This window comes from Vanacampus margaritifer, chromosome 1 (genome assembly GCF_051991255.1).
Source record: "Vanacampus margaritifer isolate UIUO_Vmar chromosome 1, RoL_Vmar_1.0, whole genome shotgun sequence".
NCBI lineage: Eukaryota > Metazoa > Chordata > Actinopteri > Syngnathiformes > Syngnathidae > Vanacampus > Vanacampus margaritifer.
In genome coordinates, this window is record NC_135432.1 from 60456008 (window position 1) to 60479313 (window position 23306).

At 40.2% G+C, this 23306-nt stretch overlaps 2 protein-coding genes across 3 annotated transcripts in view; both read right to left on the reverse strand.

The window, feature by feature from the left end:
- The window catches only part of rcan3 (regulator of calcineurin 3), a 42967-nt gene extending 25563 nt beyond the window's left edge, over positions 1 to 17404 (reverse strand). Inside the window, exons 1-2 of one of the 2 annotated variants that reach the window (XM_077559257.1) lie at positions 17229 to 17404; positions 15764 to 16021 (exon numbers count right to left, since the gene is read on the reverse strand). In XM_077559257.1, the coding sequence (XP_077415383.1) occupies positions 15764 to 15976 (213 nt within the window). In that variant the 5' untranslated portion in view covers positions 15977 to 16021; positions 17229 to 17404. Of the gene's footprint in view, positions 1 to 637; positions 903 to 15763; positions 16022 to 17228 lie in introns of those variants that run through there. The other variant, XM_077559265.1, reaches the window with a different exon arrangement.
- A 512-nt stretch (positions 17405 to 17916) lies between these two features.
- On the reverse strand, positions 17917 to 23048 carry nipal3 (NIPA like domain containing 3). The gene is made up of 11 exons (XM_077559274.1): positions 22798 to 23048; positions 22571 to 22639; positions 22213 to 22384; positions 21733 to 21792; positions 21226 to 21371; positions 20997 to 21093; positions 20763 to 20898; positions 20529 to 20617; positions 19710 to 19773; positions 19427 to 19521; positions 17917 to 19347 (listed from the first exon to the last, which is right to left on the reverse strand). Exons 1-11 carry the CDS (start codon positions 22831 to 22833, stop codon positions 19160 to 19162), a joined length of 1152 nt encoding a protein of 383 aa, XP_077415400.1. The 5' UTR covers positions 22834 to 23048; the 3' UTR covers positions 17917 to 19159.
- Positions 23049 to 23306: the final 258 nt, after the last annotated feature.

A 23306-nucleotide genomic window follows, 5' to 3' on the forward strand; every position in this document is an offset into this window, starting at 1 on the left:
ATGCTATTGTTAATGAGTTGTGATCCACAATGACTTCTTAAATAAAAAATATGTAAATTATTCTATAGTTGTGCAGTAGTATACAATGACGGACTGCACTGCATCACACCAAGAGCGGTTTCTAATATTTTGGTTACCTAACTACATGAGGCGAACAAAAGATTAGAAACACCTCTCAGTGTAATGCTGTGCAAACTATACAACCAGCAGAATAAATGCATCAAAATGATCATTATTTTCTTCATTTAGATTGTGCAGGTGTACTTAATCTTGTGGCCGGTTACTGTATTTGTAAAGGTGCACCTGCAATGCTGATAGGTTAAAAGGGGGAGTGACAATGCGCCTTCATCTGCTTCACTTTTCTCCCCCCCACCCACCTCATGTGTCCCGCATGGACCCCCTCACTCAAATCATCCCATCGCCACCTTCCAAGAGCACAGGTTGCGCATTCTCTCGACTGGTGCATCGTTAATCTGCGCCTCATTACCGCATTTAAAAAAACACTAACTGCACACACACCTCCCTCCTTGCTTCTTGCACGGCGTGCGCGCCGCGCGTAACATTGCACCCATTGATAAAATAACAATCCGACCGACGTCTGCATTCCACGCACGCACGACAGCCCACAAAATCGTACCTGCATTTTGTGTGACGTAAACACCTCGACGTCTACCTCGCAGGCGATGATGGTGACCATCTCCAGTTTCATGTTTATCGATGGCATTTCGCTCGCCTGGCAGGGATCGGGCGAGAGAGAGAGAGAGAGAGAGAGAGAGAGAAAAAAAGGGAGAAAAGTCGCTCGAGCTCTGAGCGCGCCGCGCGAGCTTGCAGTCAACTTAAAAGTCCACGATTGACTGAGTGTGTGTGAACGTGTGCTCGGTGGACGAGAGCTGCTGAGTGATGCTGCAGCACAGTCACAACCCCCCCCTCCCTCCCCCCCCACTCAGCGCCACATTGACGTCATCAGCATGCTCACGTTTACGCCACTAGTGAAGCGAGCCGCGCAAAGGGACACTGCAGACACAGTCACGGTCCGGTTTATTCCGCTTTCTTTCTATACAAAAGTGGAAGTGGGGTTAGAAAGACTTTATGACGGGGGGGGGGGGGGGGGGCACATGTGCGTCAATGATAATTAACGCTTGCATTCCCACACACAAAAAAAGCTTCCAGCTATTTAGCAATACTAGATCACCACAAGATGAACACCAGAAGATAGAAATGAATTAAAATGCCGTTTATCCACGCTAGACAAAAAAAGAATAATAAAGAAATAAGAAGTAGTTTAAACACTGTATTATGTATATAGTATATATAGTATATAGTGTATAGTATCCATCCATTTGTATCCATTTCTGGGGCGGCCATTTTGATAGCCAAAATGATATCACAGTTGCTCAGGGCTCATGCAACGACCAATCACGGCTCACCTGTTTTCTCAATTTAGTCATGTGACATTCGCAAGTTGAGCTGCCATTGCTCGTTACCTGAGCAACTATGATGTACATTTTCAGTTGACAGCAAGTGGCAAAATGGCCGCCCCCTGAGATGGACAGCATTTATGAACGTCTGATTGTCTTGACCATTTCAGGAGCATAACTGGAAGGAAAAATCCCACCCTACAGCACAGCACATCACATGATAATTGCTCAGAATAATCTTTTAGACAAGGTCTTTTCTGATTTTGACTAGAGATGAGCAAAAATTCTCAAATTAAACCAGTACTGTATATGAGTATCTGGTATTTTAGGCATTGCCGCACCGTTGGTGAACTACAATAACCATCACTTATCAAATTAAACTCTTACATACCACTGAATGTAAAAAAATAAATAAAATAAATCCGAGAAAAAATGTATGCTCCTTTTTGTCATTCCATTCTGCTTCTTTTGGGGCTAATTGGAGCAATGACCCAAAAGATGGAGCGGAAAAACCATGTGGCAGTTGACACCCACTTTTTAAAGCGCATTACCGCCACCTAGAGTACTGAAGTGGAACAGTATCTCAGAATTGAAGCAAAATTACATAAGTGTCAGCTGCTTGCTCTCAGGCTTTACACGCTCAAGAATGCATGGTCATGTTGTGGTTGTGCAGGTAATAAACACAATGAAACACAGCAATTGGATATTAAATAGGAAAACTTGACGAGCAACGTTGTTGACCGGGGATTAAGCGAGCCACAGCAGTGTCACTCACAAAGCAGCCGACGAGGCGCCTCTATCCTTAATTACAAGGACACGCGGTTGAGACACTTTCCACTGCAGCTCAGCACCAGTCATTACAAAAATCCCACAGACGCTCCGTTGCATAATCACCAAGCATACCATGTCTTCTTTCCGTCACTCTCATCATCCCTATCGCTCGTTTCATAATAACTGCCGGGCCGTGAGGCAGCTAAGTCTCCAATAAGCCATTAATATAAAAGCTGCAGGTGCTGAGGCTATTTATGTCCGGGCAGACGGGACACGAGTCGACTGTGGGAGGACATTTGCGACATTCCTCCACAAAAAAAAAAAAAAAAAAAAAAGGACAAATCCATACCATTTTGAACCAACTTCACTCATTAACAAACTCATTAAAAATAAGTCCTGTTGAGCAATCCATTTTCAATAGTGCTTGTCCTCATTAGGGCTGCGGGTGAGCAAGAGACCATCCTAGCTGACAATCGGAACTGGTCGCCAGTCAATCGAGAGCATACCGGATGAAGTCGTCCCTCACTAGATAGCGGTTCACTGCATCTCAGATTTTTTCTTATTGTACAGTTTAATTTGCTTGAAAATGCCAAGTTGTTACTGCTGTTATATTTTTCCACACAGTGGTCCCAAATATTTTCTGCACCACAAACAGAAATGTAACGTAATGAGCCACCTCTTTGAAGTGAATTGCCTCCAATTAACATTCCCCCCCCCCTTCCTCCTTCTCGGTAAGCAGTGGGAGGGGCGAGCGATGTTGCATGGAGACTGAAAGAGCAAGACTGAAGAGACACTGTGCAAACATGCTCTGTTCATTAATGTGCATTGTCCTAAAATAAAAATAATTATTAATAACAATAGTAATAATAGTGCCAGCAGGTGCTAGTTAGCCCCAGGAACAACATGAGTAGCCCACGGGGCTGTTCTAAAAAAATAGCTCACCAGTGGTGGGAGACTCACTAAGAAGAATTTAAACATAAGAAGAATGTTAACATTTGTTCATGTATTTACACCTAACATGGTACACATTTCTCCTTTACCAAATATTTGATATTTTATTTAAAATTAAAATGCTTGTGTTCAATGAAAGAAAAGTGTTTTGTATTTTCCCAAATATATATATTTTTTAAAAAGGTCATTTTAGAGCTGCAATGGGGCAGCACGGTGGCTGACTGGTTAGCACGTCCGCCTCCCAGTGCAGAGGACGTGAGATCGAGTCCGGGCTTCGGCCTTCCTGGGTGGAGTTTGCATGTTCTCCCCGTGCTTGCGTGGGTTTTCACCGGGTACTCCGGTTTCCTCCCACATTCCAAAAACATGCATGGCAGGTTAATTGAACACTCCAAATTGTCCCTAGGTGTGAATGTGAGTGTGGTTGTTCGTCTCTGTGTGCCCTGCGATTGGCTGGCAACCAGTTCAGGGTGTACCCCGCCTACTGCCCGAAGCCAGCTGGGATAGGCTCCAGCACCCCCGCGACCCTTGTGAGGAAAAAGCAGCCAAGAAAATGGATGGATGGATGGATAGAGCTGCAATGATACTGTGATATTTACCATCAGAATCTAATATCAATTTGATCAATTACATTTTTTCCACAAAACTATACCAATGGTCAGTCCACACCTGTGTGCATTTTTTTTTTATAAATAACTTATTGACCAAACTTAAGTGTTGACATTTTTTCACTCTTTTTGATGATGCAATGTTAGACAGAGGTCAGAGGTCTTCTGAAAAGTGATGATTTTGGAGGTACAATGATTCCGCCCGATGTCAGCGACGTAGGCAAACATCCATTCATGCATGGAAGTCGAACATGTGAACCACTATCATGTATCATGTATCATGTAGTATCATGTAAGGCTATTTACAATACTGACACAAAATGCCACAGTGGAAATGCAATGCAATGCAATTGCTTACTGATCCACACTGAACTGTACCGGAGTACATCCACCTATGGGACTATGGGACAAAACAAAATTGCAATTTACACCAAAAAAGGCTGCTGACATACAAGGCCAGATGCCTTCGTGGTAACCACATTATGCTCATGCAACTTGGAAAATTAAAACTCATTAAAAACTCACACCCATTGGAAATTAAATGTATGTATAGCTCTGTTGAATCACAGCTTATTTCTGTCTCTCGAGGCGTACTCTTCACTAATGTGGGAAAATTATTGCACTCCAAGGTAACGCTTTGTGCCTTTTCCAGGGCCATAAAGGCACAGCAATGTTCCCAAGCGGTAAAAGTCAAGTGGCAAAGGGTGCAAAGCAGTTTGTCTTAAAAGTAGTCATCCACGGATGGAGACAATTAACAACGAAGGCAAAGTAAATGGTTTTCACAATCAATAACTTTATCCTGTTTGGATCCCAATTTTGACAGACACCAAATAATGGCAATCGACTCAAAACACTCTTTCTAAAGTAGTTATTTGTTTTTTAGTTTCAGAATTGGTCAAAATTTGTCACAGTGCCATACAGTGTTCCCCCACTTTCTGATGGTTAATTTTTGCGCCCCCTCTATAGCGTAGTTTAAAAAAAAACAAAAAACATATTTAGCTGCTGTAATGACCTCACTTGTGCGAAAGGAGAGCTATGCATTTTCCATTCTCTTATTAAATTCTTGTCTTTGAGGGCCGCAATCCTGCACGTCCTAGATGTTACCCTCCTTCAACACACCTGATTCAAATGATCGGGATTATTATCAGGCTGCTGCAGAGCTTGTTGATGAGCTGAATATCAGGTCTCAAAGTCCCATCCTTGAGGGCCGAAGTCCTGCATGTTTTGGATATTTCCCTCGTCCAACACACCTGATGCAAATGATCAGCTCATCAGCAAGCGCTACATGAGCCTAATAATGATCCTGATCATTTGAATCAAGTATGTTTAAGTGATAAAAGTCCCCAAAAATAAAATAAAAAACAGAGGACATGTACACCTAAACGTCACGGGTGATCAAAATGCTCCGCCCTGATCCGTGTGTCAATGTCCATAAGTGGGATGGATTTCTCAGTCAGGCTCTACTCATTCACAATTCTCTCCGTTAAGATCTGTCAGTCAGCAAAGCGGCCTTCATGTGGAGAAAATTAAGCTATGACATGGAGGTGAACATGGAAGGAAAAAAAACACAGACATGCTGCATGATAGTGATATGATAGGGAGAGAAAGCAAAAAAAAAAAGTCCTTGATGAAAAGAATGAAAGGGTAAAAATGTAGATATCGCTGCTGTCTAGATCAAGTGAATAAAGCAGTCTAAAGGCTCGCTGATGAGAAATAATTAGTATTCTGTGGTGGAGCTTTGCAGAGGGTAAAAAAAATTAATCAGGGCAGTGGATCATCACATGCATACGCATGCAACATGAGAGCAAGGTGAACGTGTATGGCCCTAGCGGACAACAAATACAAACTCTGTGATGTTTCACGTGTGGATTCTGAACACTCAGCCCTGCCTAAAATAGACGACTGACAGTGCACGTTACAGTCGAGTAACACGCCGCATTTGGCAGTCAATGTCATGTCATTCACAAGCCTGCCCGCATGTACACACAAACACGTCAACACAACCCCCCCCCCCCCCCTCCCCCACCTCAATGCCAAGCGGGCTGCCAAACCGGCTTCTGGTGCCAGCGCCAATGCAGCTGCTCTAATCTAGGCCAAGCTATTTATAAAGCGCGCAGCCACGTTCGGACGCAGGCAGCTGGGGGGCGGATAACGGGACAGAGTGAAACATCCACATGGGTGAGAACGACAGACGAGGCATGAAAGGCGTGAGTCGCGGAGTGAAAATAGAAAAGGATACAAACAAAGAGGTCCTGGAAGGTGCAAGGCGTACCTGAAGACACAGGTCCTCAAAAGACAGACTCAACTATACCCTTGCACTCATTATTAGATTAATTTGATCCACATTTGTATTTTATAGTCATTTTTAGGGGGTGTAACAGTAGTCATATTCTAACCTGTGGATTTATTATTTATTTCCAGATTTAAAGTGGAAGTCAACCTTAAACTTTTCTTGACAATATGTGACCTCACTAGTATAAACATTACATTCTGATTAATATTGCGTTAGTGGAATACGAGTTAAGCAGCAAAATCCGGCCGTTTTTATCCATCTCAGGGGGCGGCCATTTTGCCACATGCTGTCGACTGAAGATGACATCACGGTTGCTCAGGGCTCAAGCAACGACCAATCACAGCTCACCTGTTTTCTGAAGCTGCACTGTAATTGGTTGCTACCTGAGACCTGAGGAACACTTATGTCATCTTGATTCGACAGCAAGTGGCAAAATGGCCGCCCCCTGAAATGGATAAAAACGGCTGGATTTTGCTGCTTAACTCATATTCCACTAACGCAATATTAACCTGAACACCATATTTAGACTAGTGGGGATGCATAGAACATATTATTATCAAAAATGTTTTTTGGGGTTGACTTCCTCTTTAAGGAAGTTTTATTTTATTTGGTAATTGTTCTTTAACCAAGCAAAAATATATTTCATCCAAAGAGAGTAGGATACTAAAATAGCAAATACATTTTACTTTATAAAATCAGTTTATTTATTTACATTCTTTTTTAAATATAATATTTTACTATATTTTTATACAATGCATAGCTTTTAAATTACGAATATTTAACAAAACATGTTGGGTTTTTGGAGGAGCTGGTTCAGACAGACTAATAGCATTTCTTTCAATGGGGAAAATGGATTTGATACCGTATATGAATAAATTAGGTTACAAGCTTAGCCATGAGTTAAGGTACCACATTTTTGATACAGGATTGTCAATTAATAATCTAAATGTATACTGATTCTGAATACGCAGAATGATGATAATTAACTCTTTGACTGCCAAAAACGTTAAATAACGTTTCGTAAAATCCAATGGAGGAGTGCCAAAGACGTTAAAAGACGTTTTTTTTAAAACAGGTGAAACTAACCATTTTCTATTGTTGATTACTCAAAAACGGAATAAGGTAGAAACAAACTTTTTTTTTCTGATGGAAGATGAGAGTCCAATCTTGTTTTAGCAGTATGTGTGTTTCCATAGTCCAAACACATAATTTTCTATGGACCTTGAAAGATCAGTCAAAATGCTTAAAATCGGCTGGCACCCACGGCATCCCTTTTCTGAAAACGTCTGGCAGTCAAAGAGTTAATGGGTAAATGGCACTTAATGTACTGTATGTAATGTATAGAATGCTTTTTGAAAAACAAAACAAAACAGTTCTGTTCCAAACGTGAGTGTCGTCTGTTTTTGGCCCACATCTCACATCTGGTAGGCCACCAGCAGCTGTTGAGCCTTTTAACCCAGTACAACAGCTTAGGGGCCGTCAAGATGAGCCGGCATCATTGTGTGAACGAGACAGAAGATGAGGAGGGGCCTGCTATCACATGCCGTCGCAACCACTGATTGCTTTGCTTTGAAAATAAAAAATAGAAAAAAATATAATCGGGTCAAATCTTGGAACGGGTCAGGCGAACCCGCCGAGCCGCATACATGCCTAAAAAAAACAGACATAATAACAAGAAAAGGGGAAAAAAATCAGGTCAGAAAAGGACCCGAGGCTGTCTGAGACGCTTCGGCGGCCACTTTCTGAGAGATGGTTGTCATTTTGGGAGGGAGGCAAACAAAGACAATAGAAAAAGCATTCTACTGGCTCCAACGCTCAAGTTTTCCAAATCGCACTCTCCTCAACTTGTCGGCCTCGAACCACCGTTAGCGGGGGCGTTAAGCATGAATGAGCACTGGAGAGGGAGCCCACAGGAAAGCAAATGATTTTGGAATGTCACACCGAAAGGAGAAAAAAAACGATGGGAGAATAATTGACAAGAATAATGTGTACTTTTCTTGAAGTGACAAGCGGCAGAAATGGGTTACAGTACAACAAACAAACCTATCAGCACATCCAGGAAAATTGAGTGGAGTTGTATTTTAACTTGCAAAAATTGCTTTAAGATTTAAGACCTTGGTCTTAAATTAACCGGCTCAAATTGTCTGATTTGAACTCGAGCAACGTTTTGGAGCGTTACGGTAGTCTGATTTGAACCCGTGCGTTTTTGGAAGATAAATCTATATTTTAACTTGTGTGCCTCTCCAGCAGTCTTTTTTTTTAGCATTCTTATTTTATCATATTTTATTGAATACACATTTAATTTGTTTTTATTTTGTGGGGATACAACTAATTATTATACTTCTCTTATGCTAATCTTGCAACCCCCCGCCCCACCCCCCACCCCCCACCCCCCAACCCCCCTGGAGGATACTCATGCACCATCCATGGTTAGAGAGTTAACAAAGTCGTATCAACAAACTACTCCTCCGCTTCAACCAAGAAACACATTTTATAGCCAAAAGTCATTCAACTAAGTAGAAATTGTTTCAGATGAGCACAATGCATGTCTCAATAACTGGACAAAAATAGTATGTTTAACAGAAAGACACAATATTTTTGGTAGAGATTAGGCATTAGGTATTACATTCTGACAGTGAGCAGAAATGACCTTTTTTTTAAATATTTTTGTCAATAAAAAAATAAATAAATAAATAAAAAGTCAAAAGAAAAAATGTGTACGATACTGAGTTTAAATAAATAAATGTTAACATTCCTCTGGTTTAATTCATCTTAGAATCTTAGTGTCCCATCACTGGTGAGACCCGTGGGCTACTCATTGTTGGTCTTGGGGCTAATGAGTACCCGCTGGTACCACATTAATCAACAGCGTAAAATGGCAACTGTGGAGGACGCATCACCTGACTTTATGTGAGTGGTTTTGTGACAAGAGCTCAGCTTGCATGCAGAGGAGCAGATAAAGATACTCCATAAACGTCCATAAAAGTTATGTCAGCGAGCCCCTAATTTTGGGTCCATACTGTATATCCCGGTGGCATACAATAACTGATCCACACTTTTTTAGCACCATTTCAGTGGGGTACCTAGAAAAGTGTTACGTTTTCTACAGGGTGGCAATAGACACGAGGCAATGTCACTCTATTGACATCCTGCCTTTGTAGTCCATTGTGGAAACACAATGCAATTAATGGTTTACCATTCTGAAGTTTAAGATGGTTAACTGAACTCAACTGTGACCTCACAAACTGATCAACTTCGGATCTCTACAAAAAACTATTTCATACAAATTGTCTGCATGCCATATGCAACTCATAAGTTGGTTTATTGCGACGTTCTATTCTTGAACGCGCCCACGGATCATGTCTTTTTTTAGAGAGCGATTCAGCCGCGGAACAATCTTGATTTAAATAGAATTGCACATGGAGGCTTACGTGACATTTCTAAATAGTACGGTTTTATAATCACCCGCCGTGTCGCCAGCAAAGTGCCAGCTGGGAGCTGAGCTGTCACTTTTATTGAGGCGACCGTGCACAAGACCGATCATAATCGCTCCCGGAGAGCAGACATCTTTCCCTTGACACTTTTAATCTGAAGGTTGGATGCATGAACATTATGGGATCTATTTTTATGCCCAAATCCTAGTCTAGCCCGAGGTGCGGCATAAATCTGCGTAGGGGCAGGCTAGACCAAGTTTAGGTATTTTTTGCAGGCGCACGGTCGACGCTTGTTTTGCGCCGTTGTGGGCATGAACATAGGCGACTTGAATCGCAGCCGGTCCAAGCGGCTCCTCACATTCCCAAGAGGCACACGGTCCTTCAGATGGCGGAAGCAGAGACTGATTTGCTAGACTCTATGCAGGCAAAAGTACACCAGCGGCATTGACTCACTCTGCAGCGCATCATGTCTGACCTTCAGCCTGTAGAGCACCACGCCTCCCTCACGTACAAAGCCATCCTACCCCCACCCACCCACTAACACCACCACCTCCCTTCCCCAAGGCCAGCACACAAATAGACCGCAGTCTGACAGATGCAAACATATCGCTACAACACCAATGCATGCCCTGATAACACACAAACGAGAATCTCCTGTCAAGTTGTCACTTTAATTATACAACGGACCCTCAAAAGTGCAACACGTATAAATAAATACATCACAGAGATACACTGGGCAAAATAACATTCATATAGGCTAAATAAATCAAAAATTTATTTGATATATTTCTCCTGGACTATTAACGGAAGAGTTAAGGGTGGAGTTTATCGACACTACGGTTATTAGTAATTCAGCCCCATGGCCAGTTTCGTACCGGGACTTGGTACCCGTCTTTGCTTCCCAGTAAGTCCGTCTAGAAGTGGCCTTCTTGCCTACAGGATTTATTTAGATTTTTAAAGTTTAAAAAAAAACAAAAAACTTTTGGGGTACAGTATACTGTATTTTGGTGGTGCGCAATTTTGGTTATTTCGGCTTCACTCTATCGTTGGCCCTTGGTTGATCTCTTATACTCTGCTGCCACCTGCTAGTCGTTTTTTTTTTTTGCTGCACGAAAGCCTTCTGTATGTTCCAGCATAAAAAATAAAAAAACATCTACATCTTGGGGAGTGAAAGACAAAATATTGAAAAAACGTATTTATACGTTTTTGGGTTTGATGAGTAACAATGTTAAAGTTTTGCTTTTTTGTTTAAAATCCCGCTTCTTCTTCTTCTTCCATTTAGAAGTGGAAGTACAGCACAAGGATTTACAAGACTTTACTGTCTCGAGTGACTCGAGTATGTTGCACATCTTCTTTAGCATAAGAACATCTTGAGCTTTGTGGCTGTTTGGCCAGTATGGACTCGTTAAGTAATTGTACTTGATTGCACTGGGGAGATTGAAGAGCTCTTCAACTAATATCAGCAGCAGCAGTTTTTTTTTCGTGCTGATTGGCCATCATGTTGGAACATTTTTTTTTTAAGAACACACAAGTCCTGTTTTGAAGGTTTTGGTCCTACAACCTTTTTTTTTTTTTAAATCAAAATATTTGTTCCTAGTTTCCAAATATGTTTGTCTGAATCGTGCTGAGAGCTTTAATTATAACTCCCTTTTTCTATGTTTCCTTTTCCGAATCATTTTTTAATAGTTAACTTTTTCTGACTTACTCATCATTGGGTGTCTTCAAATGTGCATTACTTGCTAATATTCCATCCAACAATTATCGGTACCGCTTAATAAAAAAAAATATATACTGCACAAATAGGCCTTCTACAGCAAATTGAAAATATTCATAGTGTTTAAAAATTGTATTAGACCTCCTGTCATAAATGCAAGGAGAGTGTTTCCAGCATCATTAAGTGCTTTAAAGTGAGCTCTTTTAAAATCAATGAGTTCTTGATGTTTTACCATTTTCAAACTGAATGAGGAATTCCAAACTGAAATGGTATTTTTTCATACCCTGATTTGAGAAATTGTCAAAGTTGGAAATTAATCAAGCATAACATTCAACCACTAAAACATGTTTTTTTCTGTTCAGGCATACAAGTACCCGTGACTATGATTTGACATTTTAATCAAGAAATAATATTTTTATTTTATTTATTCAGGTTTCTTTTTTTTTTTTTTGGTAAAACTATACATTACAAAATTGTTGATTTACAATAATGACTATTATATTTTTAAAGCGTGTGAAAAGATTTTCTACATGAAAACATGGTTTTGGTCATCTTCAGGGCATCTATCTACAGTTTGGTCAAAAATAACCCAAAAATGGACTGATCCTCTACTTGGGTCAATTTGACCCAACTTTGCGTCAAGAAATTGGTCTTTTAGTGAAAAACAAATCATAAATATTGGTCAGATCCTTTAAATTCTTCCTTCAAATTGACCCATAATGTAGATCGGTCCATTTTTTATCCATAATTGGGTTACTTTTGACAACTGTTTTTAGAGTTGTTCGGTTAATAATCCTTTTTTTATTATTTTTTATTATTATGCCCTACTGTTTCTTCAAAGTGCATATGCATGACAGTAAAAGACACTTTGAATAATCACCATCACCACAGCTCCAATTCCTCGCGAGAAGCAACATGGTTGGAAAAGATCAAATCAGTTCAAATGCCCCCCCCCCCCCCCCCCCCCCTCCCCCATCTTACATACAAGTGAAAGCAAACAGGTCCTCTCTTAGCTACACAGAAGAAACGGAGATGCTTTTACAGCCACCTAAGAGCATCTTACTAAAATTGCTGTCTGCCTTTGTCCTCCTCTTTTGTAAAGAAGCACGCAGTGTGTGATCACAAAAACAGCCTGTCCTGCAGTATAAGCGCACAAGAAGGAGGTAATGTTTGGTGCTGGGAGAGAGCCAAGAGCAAAGACAAACAAAAAATGTAGGTTGCCTTGTACCCGATGTCACGCCTGTTAGTTAGTAAGTGGGGGGCGCCTTTTCCCTTTAAGTGGTCGTTGCATTTATGTGGTCACTGTGCTAAATTTATGAAGAAATATAGCATTGTAAAAATTGCATTAACCATGACTTGATTAGCTCTTTCACTGCCACTGACGTTTAAAGACGTCAAGTAAAAACCTACGCTTCACTGCCAATGACGTCAAAAGACGTCATCCAATGATTTTTTATTTTTTTTTTGAAACGGGTAGAGGAAACCCTTCCGCATGTCTGATGAAAGTTTCAAGTCTGTCTGTTGTTCCTAATGACTATTTTTGGCCCCTAGAGGGCAGCGATGACTCTCTTTTGACAAGATCGGGTGGGCGTCAGTAGAGGCGGAGCTAGAGCGTCGAGCAGGAGATGAGAATGGAAGACAAAGGAAAAATGGCGGCCGGTCGCGAGGAGCTCACACCCGAGACGTTTTTTTCAAAGACCAAAAGCATCGCTGAAAAAGCACATTGTTGACGATGATCATCATAGATGATGAAGATGAGGGTGACTCCGTGGTTGGAAAGCATTGACGCGGCAGTAGAATACGTTAGATGGAGCTAGATGGAGGAGGGAACGGGCAATGGCGAGCGTTTGCAAGCAGCTCTACACTTACAAGACGAAAGGCATCGACCAACGCTAAAATAGTGCATTGATGACGACGGTCATCATCCTCGATGATGATGAAGGTGAATCCGAGCTTGACGGCGAAATTGGAACCGCTGACGCGGCGGCTATTACGGTGTCGTAACGCGGAGCGCAACCGAGCACGCACAGGCGGACGTTCGATCGGACGACGGAGAGTGCCCCGAGTCCAATGCATATTCATCGGAGGAGTGTGTACAGTCTGCTACTTGCTTTTTATTCCCCGGAAAAAAAGGCCGTCAAGAAAGTGTAACGTTTGCACGCAAAACGGACCAATGTGAAAGTGAAAGTAAACTGTTGTGCGAGTCCAGCGGCGTCTCCTTGCACGCAGGAGAGCGTTACAAAAGGAAAAACTGTATTTGAAACATCCACATAATTGTAAGTAGTACCACAGTTGCACACATTTGTAAATAGTTTGCGAAAGTGTTTTGTCAAATTGTTACACTGTTGAATGGAAATAAACGTATTTTGCAATCAAAAAACACTTTTTCATTGTTGATGAAAGCGTTTTACAGAAGTAAAGCACTATTCAGGTGTTTGTGGCATCATTCATGGACAAAAAGAAGTGTACAATTCACTAGAGTGCATGAAATAACATCGTTTCACAAAAAGCTCTTTTTCTCCGTTTTTTGTTTCAAAAGAGAGAATTTCGGTGAAAGTAACCATTTTCTATTGTTGATTACTGAAGAACGGAATAAGGTAGAAACAAACTTTTTTTTTCTGATGAAAGCTGAGAGTCCAATCTTTCATTTGGTAGTATGTGTGTTTCCATAGTCCAAACACAACATTTTCTGTGGACCTTGAAAGATCACTCAAAATGCTTAAATCAGCTGGCAGTGGGGACAACCCGTTTCTGAAAACGTCTGGCAGTGAAAGAGTTAGTATGGCACCAGAATGATGTCATCAAAAGGTGACTGTTGATTTTGCTGTCATAGATACTATAAGATAAATCGTCTGAAAGCGGACAAAAACGATTCCCAGGAATCTAATTATTGGAATCTTAAAAAGAAAACGCTATTTGATCTTTATCGCTAATCATGATGATAGTACTTGAGGAGCTTAGTATTTTTTGATGAGGTAATTACTGTCAAAATTTGAAGATCAAAATATTTAGAGTCTTCAATGAACCTAACGTACATTTTTAAAATGTGGGAGGAAGTCGGTGAACCAATAAAAAAGAGAATTATGCTTAATGTCCCCCTTAAATGGTTTGTTTTGGAAAATGTCATAGTGGCTGTCATCAAATGCTCTCTTCCCTTTCCAAACCATCCCGTCCTCATTTTGAAAAGTTGAAACAAATGTCAAAATGTCTATTTATAGCGCCCTCGCTTAATTGAACCGCGCAAGGGAGAGAAATCTATTGACATGCTCCGACTGAAGGGTGCGAGGGTGGCATTTCCACTTAAAAAGAGGCAGTTGGAATTGTAATGAGGCAGAGAAAAAAGGGAGGCGAAACAGCAGACTCACAAAACCAGAGTGATTGGTTAAAAGGGATTTTTTTTTTTTTTTGGGGCCCATAAATATGGAAAAGATGGGATCAAAGAAAGTGCGCGGAGGAGAGTTGCTAAAGTGCGATCAGAGAGAAGGACTTGTACGGAGAAGCGTTGGACTGAGTGGTTACAAAGTCGAGAGATGTGAAGCATGCCGGCTGGGAGGACTTGACAGGACAGCATAATTGGATTAAAGGGGCAGAAAATTAAAAGTATGCTTTTTTTGTATTCACCTCTAAGCAAGTAGGGTGCAATGATCCCAATATTCTTGTGTATATATATATATATTTTCTCTTTTTTTTTTCTTTTTTTGAGACTTTCCAGGGAGGGCAGGGCATGGCCAAACAAAAATGACTGATTATAAAAAAAACAACTTTTGAGCCATATTTTTCCAGAACATTTGGGGTGTTCAACTTTCGATGTTCCATTATACAGACAATGTCGAATTCAGATTAATTCATAAATATTAATTAAATGTGCACTTACAGACATTGCAACAGAGGGTGATTACTATTAGTGCTTTGAATGTAAACACTAAACTAAGGTCATTCTTATTTATTTCATATTGTTATTATCGCTTTGGCCATTTTGTACTGAGCTGGACATGTATGTATTAAATTGTAATAGTAAATTTAATTTCTTGTTCTATAGTGTTAGTATCAACCGTTTCCTCTTTGCCATGAGTGGCACTCTTAAAATGCAAAATCCAATTAAAGTGGAGTTAACGCTTTAGATGTCCAGCGGGCTGAAGTCTTACAAGATTTGCTGTTATTTTTCCAGAAAATCAGTTTAAGAACCTTTTGTGCAATTTCAGGGACAGTGGACGAGTTCCACTCTGATGTGCTCTACGATGCAGTGAATATATGGACTGAGCCATATTTTAAATTGCAAAAATCTGCAAATAACTGCCCACCCCGGTAATCGCGTATAAATGCCACAAGATGGCGGCAAAGTGCTTAACTCATTCACTCCCAGCCATTTTCACTGAAGAAACCCCCTTTGCTCGCATCCCTTCGCTTTTACTGGATTTTGACTGATTTTGCAAGGCCCACAGAATATTTCCACTAGGTGGTGCCAAAGTAATTATTTTGCAAATGTGAAGACATCTAGGCATTTTTAGCAAGTAAACTAAAAAAAACTACACAATTTGCAAATTGGTAGCCACAAATATGCAAATCAGTTGGCTCACCCTGTCCACGTCATCTTCGAACACCGCTTCGTGGACGCCGCACGCAAAAAGAGCGGTGGGCAAGTCACTCAGGTCCATCATCTCCTCACCGATGCCGTCCTGGTCATTCTCACCGAACACCATGTCCTCTTCCTCCTCCTCCTCATCCTCCTCCGGGTCGCTGCTGTAGGCCTCAGAGCCGTTGCTCCACGCCTTGGAGCTCTCTCGCAGCATGATGAGCCTTGTTGGTTGGTGTTTCACAAGCAGGACGATTTGGCACTATGGAGGAGAGTGAAGAGTTTTAGATAATCCTTTAATTATTTTTAATGGTCGCGGGTGAGAGCTGGAGCCTGCCCAGCTGACTTTCGGGGATAGGCATGGTACCTTTACGACGGACTGGTTGCCAGCCAATCATAGGGAACATGCCATGTAGATATAAAAAGTGTACATTCCGCTGCTGAAATGTCCCGTTTTGTGACATAAAAAAAATTACACCAAGATAAATCATTTCAATATTTGTTAGACCATCATTCTGACATATAATATATATGCATAACTCAACAGGGGGGGGGGGGGGATTAATGAGGTGAAGAAATAATAAATTGCTGCAATCATGTAGTTGCAGAAGGGGGCACACCCTTGTCAGTGTGGTCATGGCTGTGTTCAGAATTAACCAATCATATTCTGGAGAGTTGAATCACTATCAATTTGTGAGTTAACTGATTTGCTAATTTTTATTGTGTGCCCTTGTTAAGTGTAATAGTAATTCTATGCATATTTAGGATGTTTTACCAAAAGTTAGGTTTGTTTTGTGCTTTGTGACGCCCACCTTTGTTGCACAACATGACATATTGAGAAAATGCCGCCATATAATCTGCATATTCAGTTAATTGTATGGAAAATCACTAAATAAAATGGATGAATCATTCTTGCCATAAAGGAGACATAAATATTGCAATCCAGTCTGTAACCTGTATTTTTTTGTTTTGCTTTTGCTGTAGTCCAATTGGTTTATAGATCACTATATTTACAAAAAAAAAACATAATAGTCCACTCCAGTCTGTTTTTCATTGGTACGAACGTCAGTGATCTGAATGAAAAGAAGCAGCAGGTTGCGCTCAGCAACAGCGACATCTAGTGACAGATTTAATTAAACATAGACCATCATCCACTTGTTAAGGCACAACACAGCCTCCTCGCGTTTGTCATGAATACGGCCGGAAAGATAATATATTCAAACATGGAACATTCAAAATAATGTATTTTTTTGGTGTGTAAAACAGCACGCGTAGAGGTTATTTGCATCCAAGGACACCGAAGGACACCGAACAGACTAATTTCTACGTAAGGTCCTCATTCAAAATGCACACCGACAAACGATACCGTAAACTCGATCCGCGACCAATGAATGTACACAAACAGCAAAAACACACAATATCTTACTCCTTGTGATTCGGCTATAAATGCCGGTTGTTACATAACTCACCAGACTAACGTTCGTGAAGACAAATCATCTCAAGAGGAACTTCACATAGAATTTGAGGAGTCGAACGCACCGTGACGCCGCTTATTTTCCCCAAAAAAAGATCACATTTGCAGTCAAAATGCGATTTTTGTTATGATGGGATTAGTGCGGCGCAACCTAACAACTTCTCAGCGCACGAGACAGCTCGGCCAATGAGACGGTAGCGAAGTTTGGAGGTGGCCAATCAAAAAGCAGTAATGGAAACGATGCCCTGCCCTTAGGAAGTGAACGCGCAACCGGTGGCTGGCTATCCGTGCTCTCATTGTGGAAATTAAATGACTATAGTTTGCTTATGAAATACATTTTTTTTCCTTTTTTACTGTTGTGAACAATTTATTTTCCAAAATATTTTTCTATAATATGAATCTGAAATAAGTGCACCGTTTGCTCTGATGTCTTCAATGTGGCATGAATCGAGCAGTGGATTTGTAATAAAATCCAATAATGTAACAAGTACATTAAAACTTAAATCAACATCTTCCCGTCATATTACCGGCAAGAATATTTGTTTCTTCTTTTTTTTTTTGCAAGTACAACCGGGCATTTCTGATATTTTCCCCAATATAAGCAATGCAAATGCTTCCTTTATACAGTGAAAACAAAATCCCCTTTCAAAACAATAAATAGATAAATAAATAGAACACACACATTATAAGTACCAACGGTCAACCCATGGGCTTGTTGTATTTGTTTTTACAGTTGCAATCAAGTAGAAGTTAGAACCAGTTATTTGAACAAAACTGCATAAATTATAAAATTTTCCACCTGATCTTTGTAAGAGTGAGAACCGGTGACGTCCAAATACCAATATCATCAGAACGTTGCTTTTGGTTTTTGTCATTCATATACAAAACAAAAAACACTTAACTGTAACACTGACACACCAAACTTCATAATGTAGACGTGGATGGTTGTCTGTTTTTGTCCAGTGTAGAGCTACTACCCTTTAAGGCACAATAAATCAATAAATACAATAAATTAAAGCACTTGCAAGTTACATTGGACCCATTCACAAAAAAAGGTAGTAATACAACTCCCAAAACAGTAGGCTAAATGGGACTAAAGCCTGCGCTTAGGGAGACATCTTAAAAGGCAGATCATTTACAGTAAGTCCGGAATTCAAAGCAATCATTGGCGAGGCTTCAGCAGTCTGCGGAGATCATTGAGAACACAGAAATAATCCCCCTAACAGTACAATGTCACTCTTATATTGCCAACGCTACAGGCAGTAAACTTCAAGGCACAAATCACATTTCCATGTATACCGTTTAGAAATCCAGCATCTTTAAAGTTGTTTTTCTGGTCCTGAGCATGTTAGTACCTTAAGTAGACTAAGATTCCTTGCAGTTAAATAGGCAGGCATAAATAGGCCTACAGTAAAAGCACCAAAGTCAAACAAATCATTTTTTTTTTGCCAAACAGATGTCTAGTACATGCTAGCATGTGTCCATAAGGATCACGGCGAAAGACAAGCATGAAAATGACCACCCTTTTCGACAAAACCTCCTCAAAAGGGTGAGTAGTTTTACTTTACTTTTATTTTATTGTACAATGGTTACCTCGGCTGTTTGCAAAGTATGACACGTGGCCCACATACAGACGGCTCTGATCATTTATCTGGCCAAATGTGCATTTTATTATCAAGAGTCCTTTAGAATTTGATGCATTAATTTTGTATTATTCTCTCCCAAAACTGGTTAATTAAAAAAAAAAATTATATTAGAATAAAAAATTTGGGGGGATTTATCTCATTACACAATGGAATTGATTTACTGTGAATATAAGAGTAACCATTGTTTTTTTTCCTATTACTTTTCTCATTTGGATTGGATTGTGTTTGATTTTGGAGGTTTCACCCCAAAAAAAAAAACTACAGTCACAAAAGCTTGTTGCTAATTTTGCTTCCCTTCAAGAGGCCCATTAGATACCCGCGTGGGTCTGGAGACGGCGGTGGTTTGCTCCACGTTTTCAGGATGATGAGAAGATGTGGTTCCGTCGCTGTTGACTAGAGCGCCATAAGAGAAACCACCGGTGAAGTTAGCCGGGACCTCCGGTGCCTTGTTGTGAATGGTTGGTACACCTGATCGTGGACAACACACCCGATTCAGAATCAGCCATCCGAACGGTGTTAACTTCATGTGCATGCCATTTTTACACACCGTTACTCATATTCATGGTGACGTAAGGCTCAAAGTTCTTGTTCTTTTTCCTGGTTTTGGTAATGAGGAAGACACCCAGGTAACACGCTGCAGTGCTATATAAGACACAATGGGAAAAAAACAGTCCACTTAATTGCTATTAGTGTGCTAATTGGACCCCAAATTATTTTTTGAAAGCATTCTGTTTGAAGATTTTTCTAATATAAAATATGTGCCTTGGCTCTTATAAAGGTAAGAAAAAGTGATCAATAGCACGGTGTGTTCTATTACATTATTGACTTACCCCAATAAGAACATGCAGATGTGAAGGATGTCTTCATGATTAAATTCCAAGTAAAAAACAGCTCCTAAAAAAACAGTAATGACGTCATTGCTTGTTCTTTCGTGCCAACAGAATAGTTTTATTCAATTTGGACTTTTGACATTTCTACTCTGAAAGCATTTCCTAGCACTTTGACTCAAAAGCAAGAGCAAATCGACTTTGGCCTGTTAAAGGGACTGCAACATGAAAAATCGACTTTTTAGAGCTTTTAGCCATGTTAAAATGCTAATTCCTCACCAAAAAACATGACCAAAGTTGTGTTTTCCTCCACTCGCTCCTGTATAAGAAATTCGAGATTATTCTGCTCTCCACGCACCAGCCCCTCCCAAACTGAGAAAACAAGCTGTTGGCACGGTTTGACGTCATTGCGCGCGGCCCCAGCCCCGCATCGCCTTTGCGGACTAAACGCACGCCCACTTTCTCTGAGACCTCCCTCCATGGGATAATGAAATCATCAATAAACATTCGGTCCAAACGAAATCAAAGCAATTAATTATTCTTCACATTTGCTTGTTTATTCAAGAGTTGATGGCTTGCGTGACCCAAACGCAGAGATCTAGCAGCCCGTAAAATTTAGAATGCATTTTAAAAATCGGCTTAAAACCTATCTGTATGTTTCGTGGGCGTTGCGCGAAGTAAGATTTCGTCATTATATGCCTAAAGTTAACTGTGTAGTCCCTTTAACAAACACGAAGCTTTCGCTAAACCTGCTTCTTGATCACGCCCCTGTCGATGAGTCAGCAAAAAATATTTACGCAATACAAACATCCCGTGACATACCTGCCAAAACTGCCAAGGTGGTGGACAGGATGTAGTTAACGCTGGCGATCTGGCACGAGTCGTACAGTTTGGAGGCTTGGGAGAGAAAACTGCAAAAACAAAAAAATAAAATAAATAAACATCACATACAGAACTTAAGTTACTATCCATCTTTTTTCCTTCCATTGTTGTAATGTAAAAATTTGAAATTTGCAATTATTTTCTTCAAAATTGTTGAGCCCTAATTCATTTCACCTGGCTTGAAAAACGATTGTAGACACCATGCACACAAACATGACAGTGAAGATGGGGTAGTCCAGCTGCATGGAGCCCTCGAGGCTCAATATCAACATGTGGGACACGGCCTTTACCGAGATGACTGTGACTGAACCTGAGCGCCACACACACAAACGCACATTTTAAGTATTAACACGATGAACTGTACTATTACGAATTGATAGGAGCTGAACTTGTTTGTTTGTTTTTTACCCAGCAAAGCAACCAGCAGCAGGATGATGACGAGGTAGTTTGCATTTTTCTGTTTGTAGAAATATAAAAGCAGGCAGAACGTGATGATCTCCAGGACCTGCCCAGAAACACACAAGTAATTACACAAAATAAATTCAATATATAATGTTGGAAATGACTGTCGACCAAAACGAGATTCAAAAGATTAGAAGACAAGAAATCATGTGAGGAGAGTGAACGGTGAACTTACCAGATATAAGAGAACGGGCCATCCGACGAGGTGTTTCACTACGACTTCCGCTGTCAGTTTTTCGTGCGAGTTTGGTCCAAAAGCCACAAAGAGGTACGCCCCTCCGACAGCTAGGAGGGCTCCCAGGAAAGACAGCCCGTAGCGCACTGAAAGTCACAATGCAGCATTTTATGTAAAGTAAAAAAAAAATTAAAAAATCAAAGAAGCCCATAATACATAAATAAATAAATAATAAGACACAATAAAATGGCCAAGATGTCTTTTTGCATTCATGTTACAGATAATGCTAACACCGTAAAAAAAAAAAAAATTAAAAATTAAAAACAGCAATAAAATCTGAATTTTCTTTTTGGGTATAGGCAGTTTGCATTTGGCACATTTTACTGGGCTAAAATACAATTTTGGGGGGAAAACATATGAAAACTTTAAATTAATAACAGCTGTTTGCTTTTAGTGCACGTTGTGACCTGCTGCAATCAAAACACTGTCCGCCAATGTCACACTTACTTGCAAACTCCTTCGGCTTGAATTTCTCATGCATGAAAATGAAACCCAAAATGTAGCTTGCTGAAAGACAAAAAAAAGCATAGGACAACACATTAACATCAGATTTTCCTATGTCAGGGGTGAGGAGATGTTTTTTCATGCACCATGTTAGTCTAAGAAAATAATAATAACTCAAAAAATTAAAATTAAGTAGGGATGTCACATTTGTACTTCTAATGATATACATTGTGTTATCTTGTGTATGAAATGTGCTATATAAATAAAGCTGCATTGCCTATTTTTTTCTCTCGACAGTATACAACTTTATTCTCGTATAATGTCATTTCAGTGTACCCCAATATTACTTGGTGAAAAAGAAATTAAACCTCATAAAAATCCATACATGCTTATAATGTAAACATTCATCCAAACAAGTGAAATGGAAAGGTTCCCCATTTTAACACTGAGGTTTGATACCTCCACCAAGGAAGGAAAACTCACTCAGGATGGAAACGGCATTGAGTGGTGCTACAAGGCTGAGAGGGGCGAAGGCGTATGACACGAAGTTGGCTGCCTCGCCAAGAATGGCGAGAAAAAAGCCAAACCACCAGGTTTTTGTGTGGTAGAAGATGCGTGCGTCCTTGACTCCCACGATGGTCACGTGGCCGTATTTCTGTTAGAAACCCCCCCCAGATAAAAACAGATTGAAACAGATAATTACCTGTGATGCAAACAGTAAATGTAGTCTGATAGTGAATTAATGTATTGCAATAAAGAAAGAAGAAAATAAGATTTGACGAGATAAATAGATGTGACAGACAGACTTCAAGTTAAGCGTTTGTTAATTCACATACTGCACCTGAATATTCAAGGAGATGCTGACAAGCACGTTTCCAAAAATAGCAAGCAAGGTCCCGATGAGATTATTCTAAAAAGACAAATAAATACACACAGTAAATTATAATAGTTGAAAAAAAAACAGCAAATGATTACACGCTAGGTGTCCAATTGTATAATTTATGAATTTATTCTCAGTTTAGATGAACATTGTACATATATTTGAAACGAGGTAAATAGACAGCCTACCGTGTACGAGTCTTCGTCTGCTCTGCTAACATCCATCCTTTCAGCCTTCGTTGGCGATTCAGAATTTAAGAAGCAACAATCACACTTACGACTCGATATTACATGTTTCAAAGTAGTATTTATTTGTTGTCGTATTTCTCAATTTATTTGCCTTGAGACGCACTTTCACAGGTACGGAGCAGGTGACTTCCGGGTTCGAATGACCAGTTTGACAACCATTTCTAGCTGCGTCATATGACACTGACGTCACGTGACAGAAAGTCAACAGTGGGAAAAACTGATTGCTCACAAAAAGCCCCCCCCCCCCCCCCCCTAAAAACAACAACAACAACAACAAAAGTCGAGTTGTGTTTTTTGGTGGTTATACCATGGTATTAATACATTTCTGTTAATTTCTGTTTTTATTTTTTCGTATTTTTAAAAATAGCAGTAGAGTATCACAGTATCACATACGGCCAGCCGGTGGTGCCATCGAGCTTAATCAAATATTTGGAAGCCACGGAGATACT

Bases quoted from the DNA above. Each gene is read 5' to 3' on its own strand.
- nipal3 (XM_077559274.1), bottom strand. From the start codon at position 22,833: ATGGATGTTAGCAGAGCAGACGAAGACTCGTACACG. The intron at 22,640-22,797 runs GTAGGCTGTCTA...TTGTCTTTTTAG, and splicing joins CAGACGAAGACTCGTACACG to AATAATCTCATCGGGACCTT. The intron at 19,348-19,426 runs GTGTGTAAAAAT...GTCCACGATCAG, and splicing joins CACCATGAATATGAGTAACG to GTGTACCAACCATTCACAAC.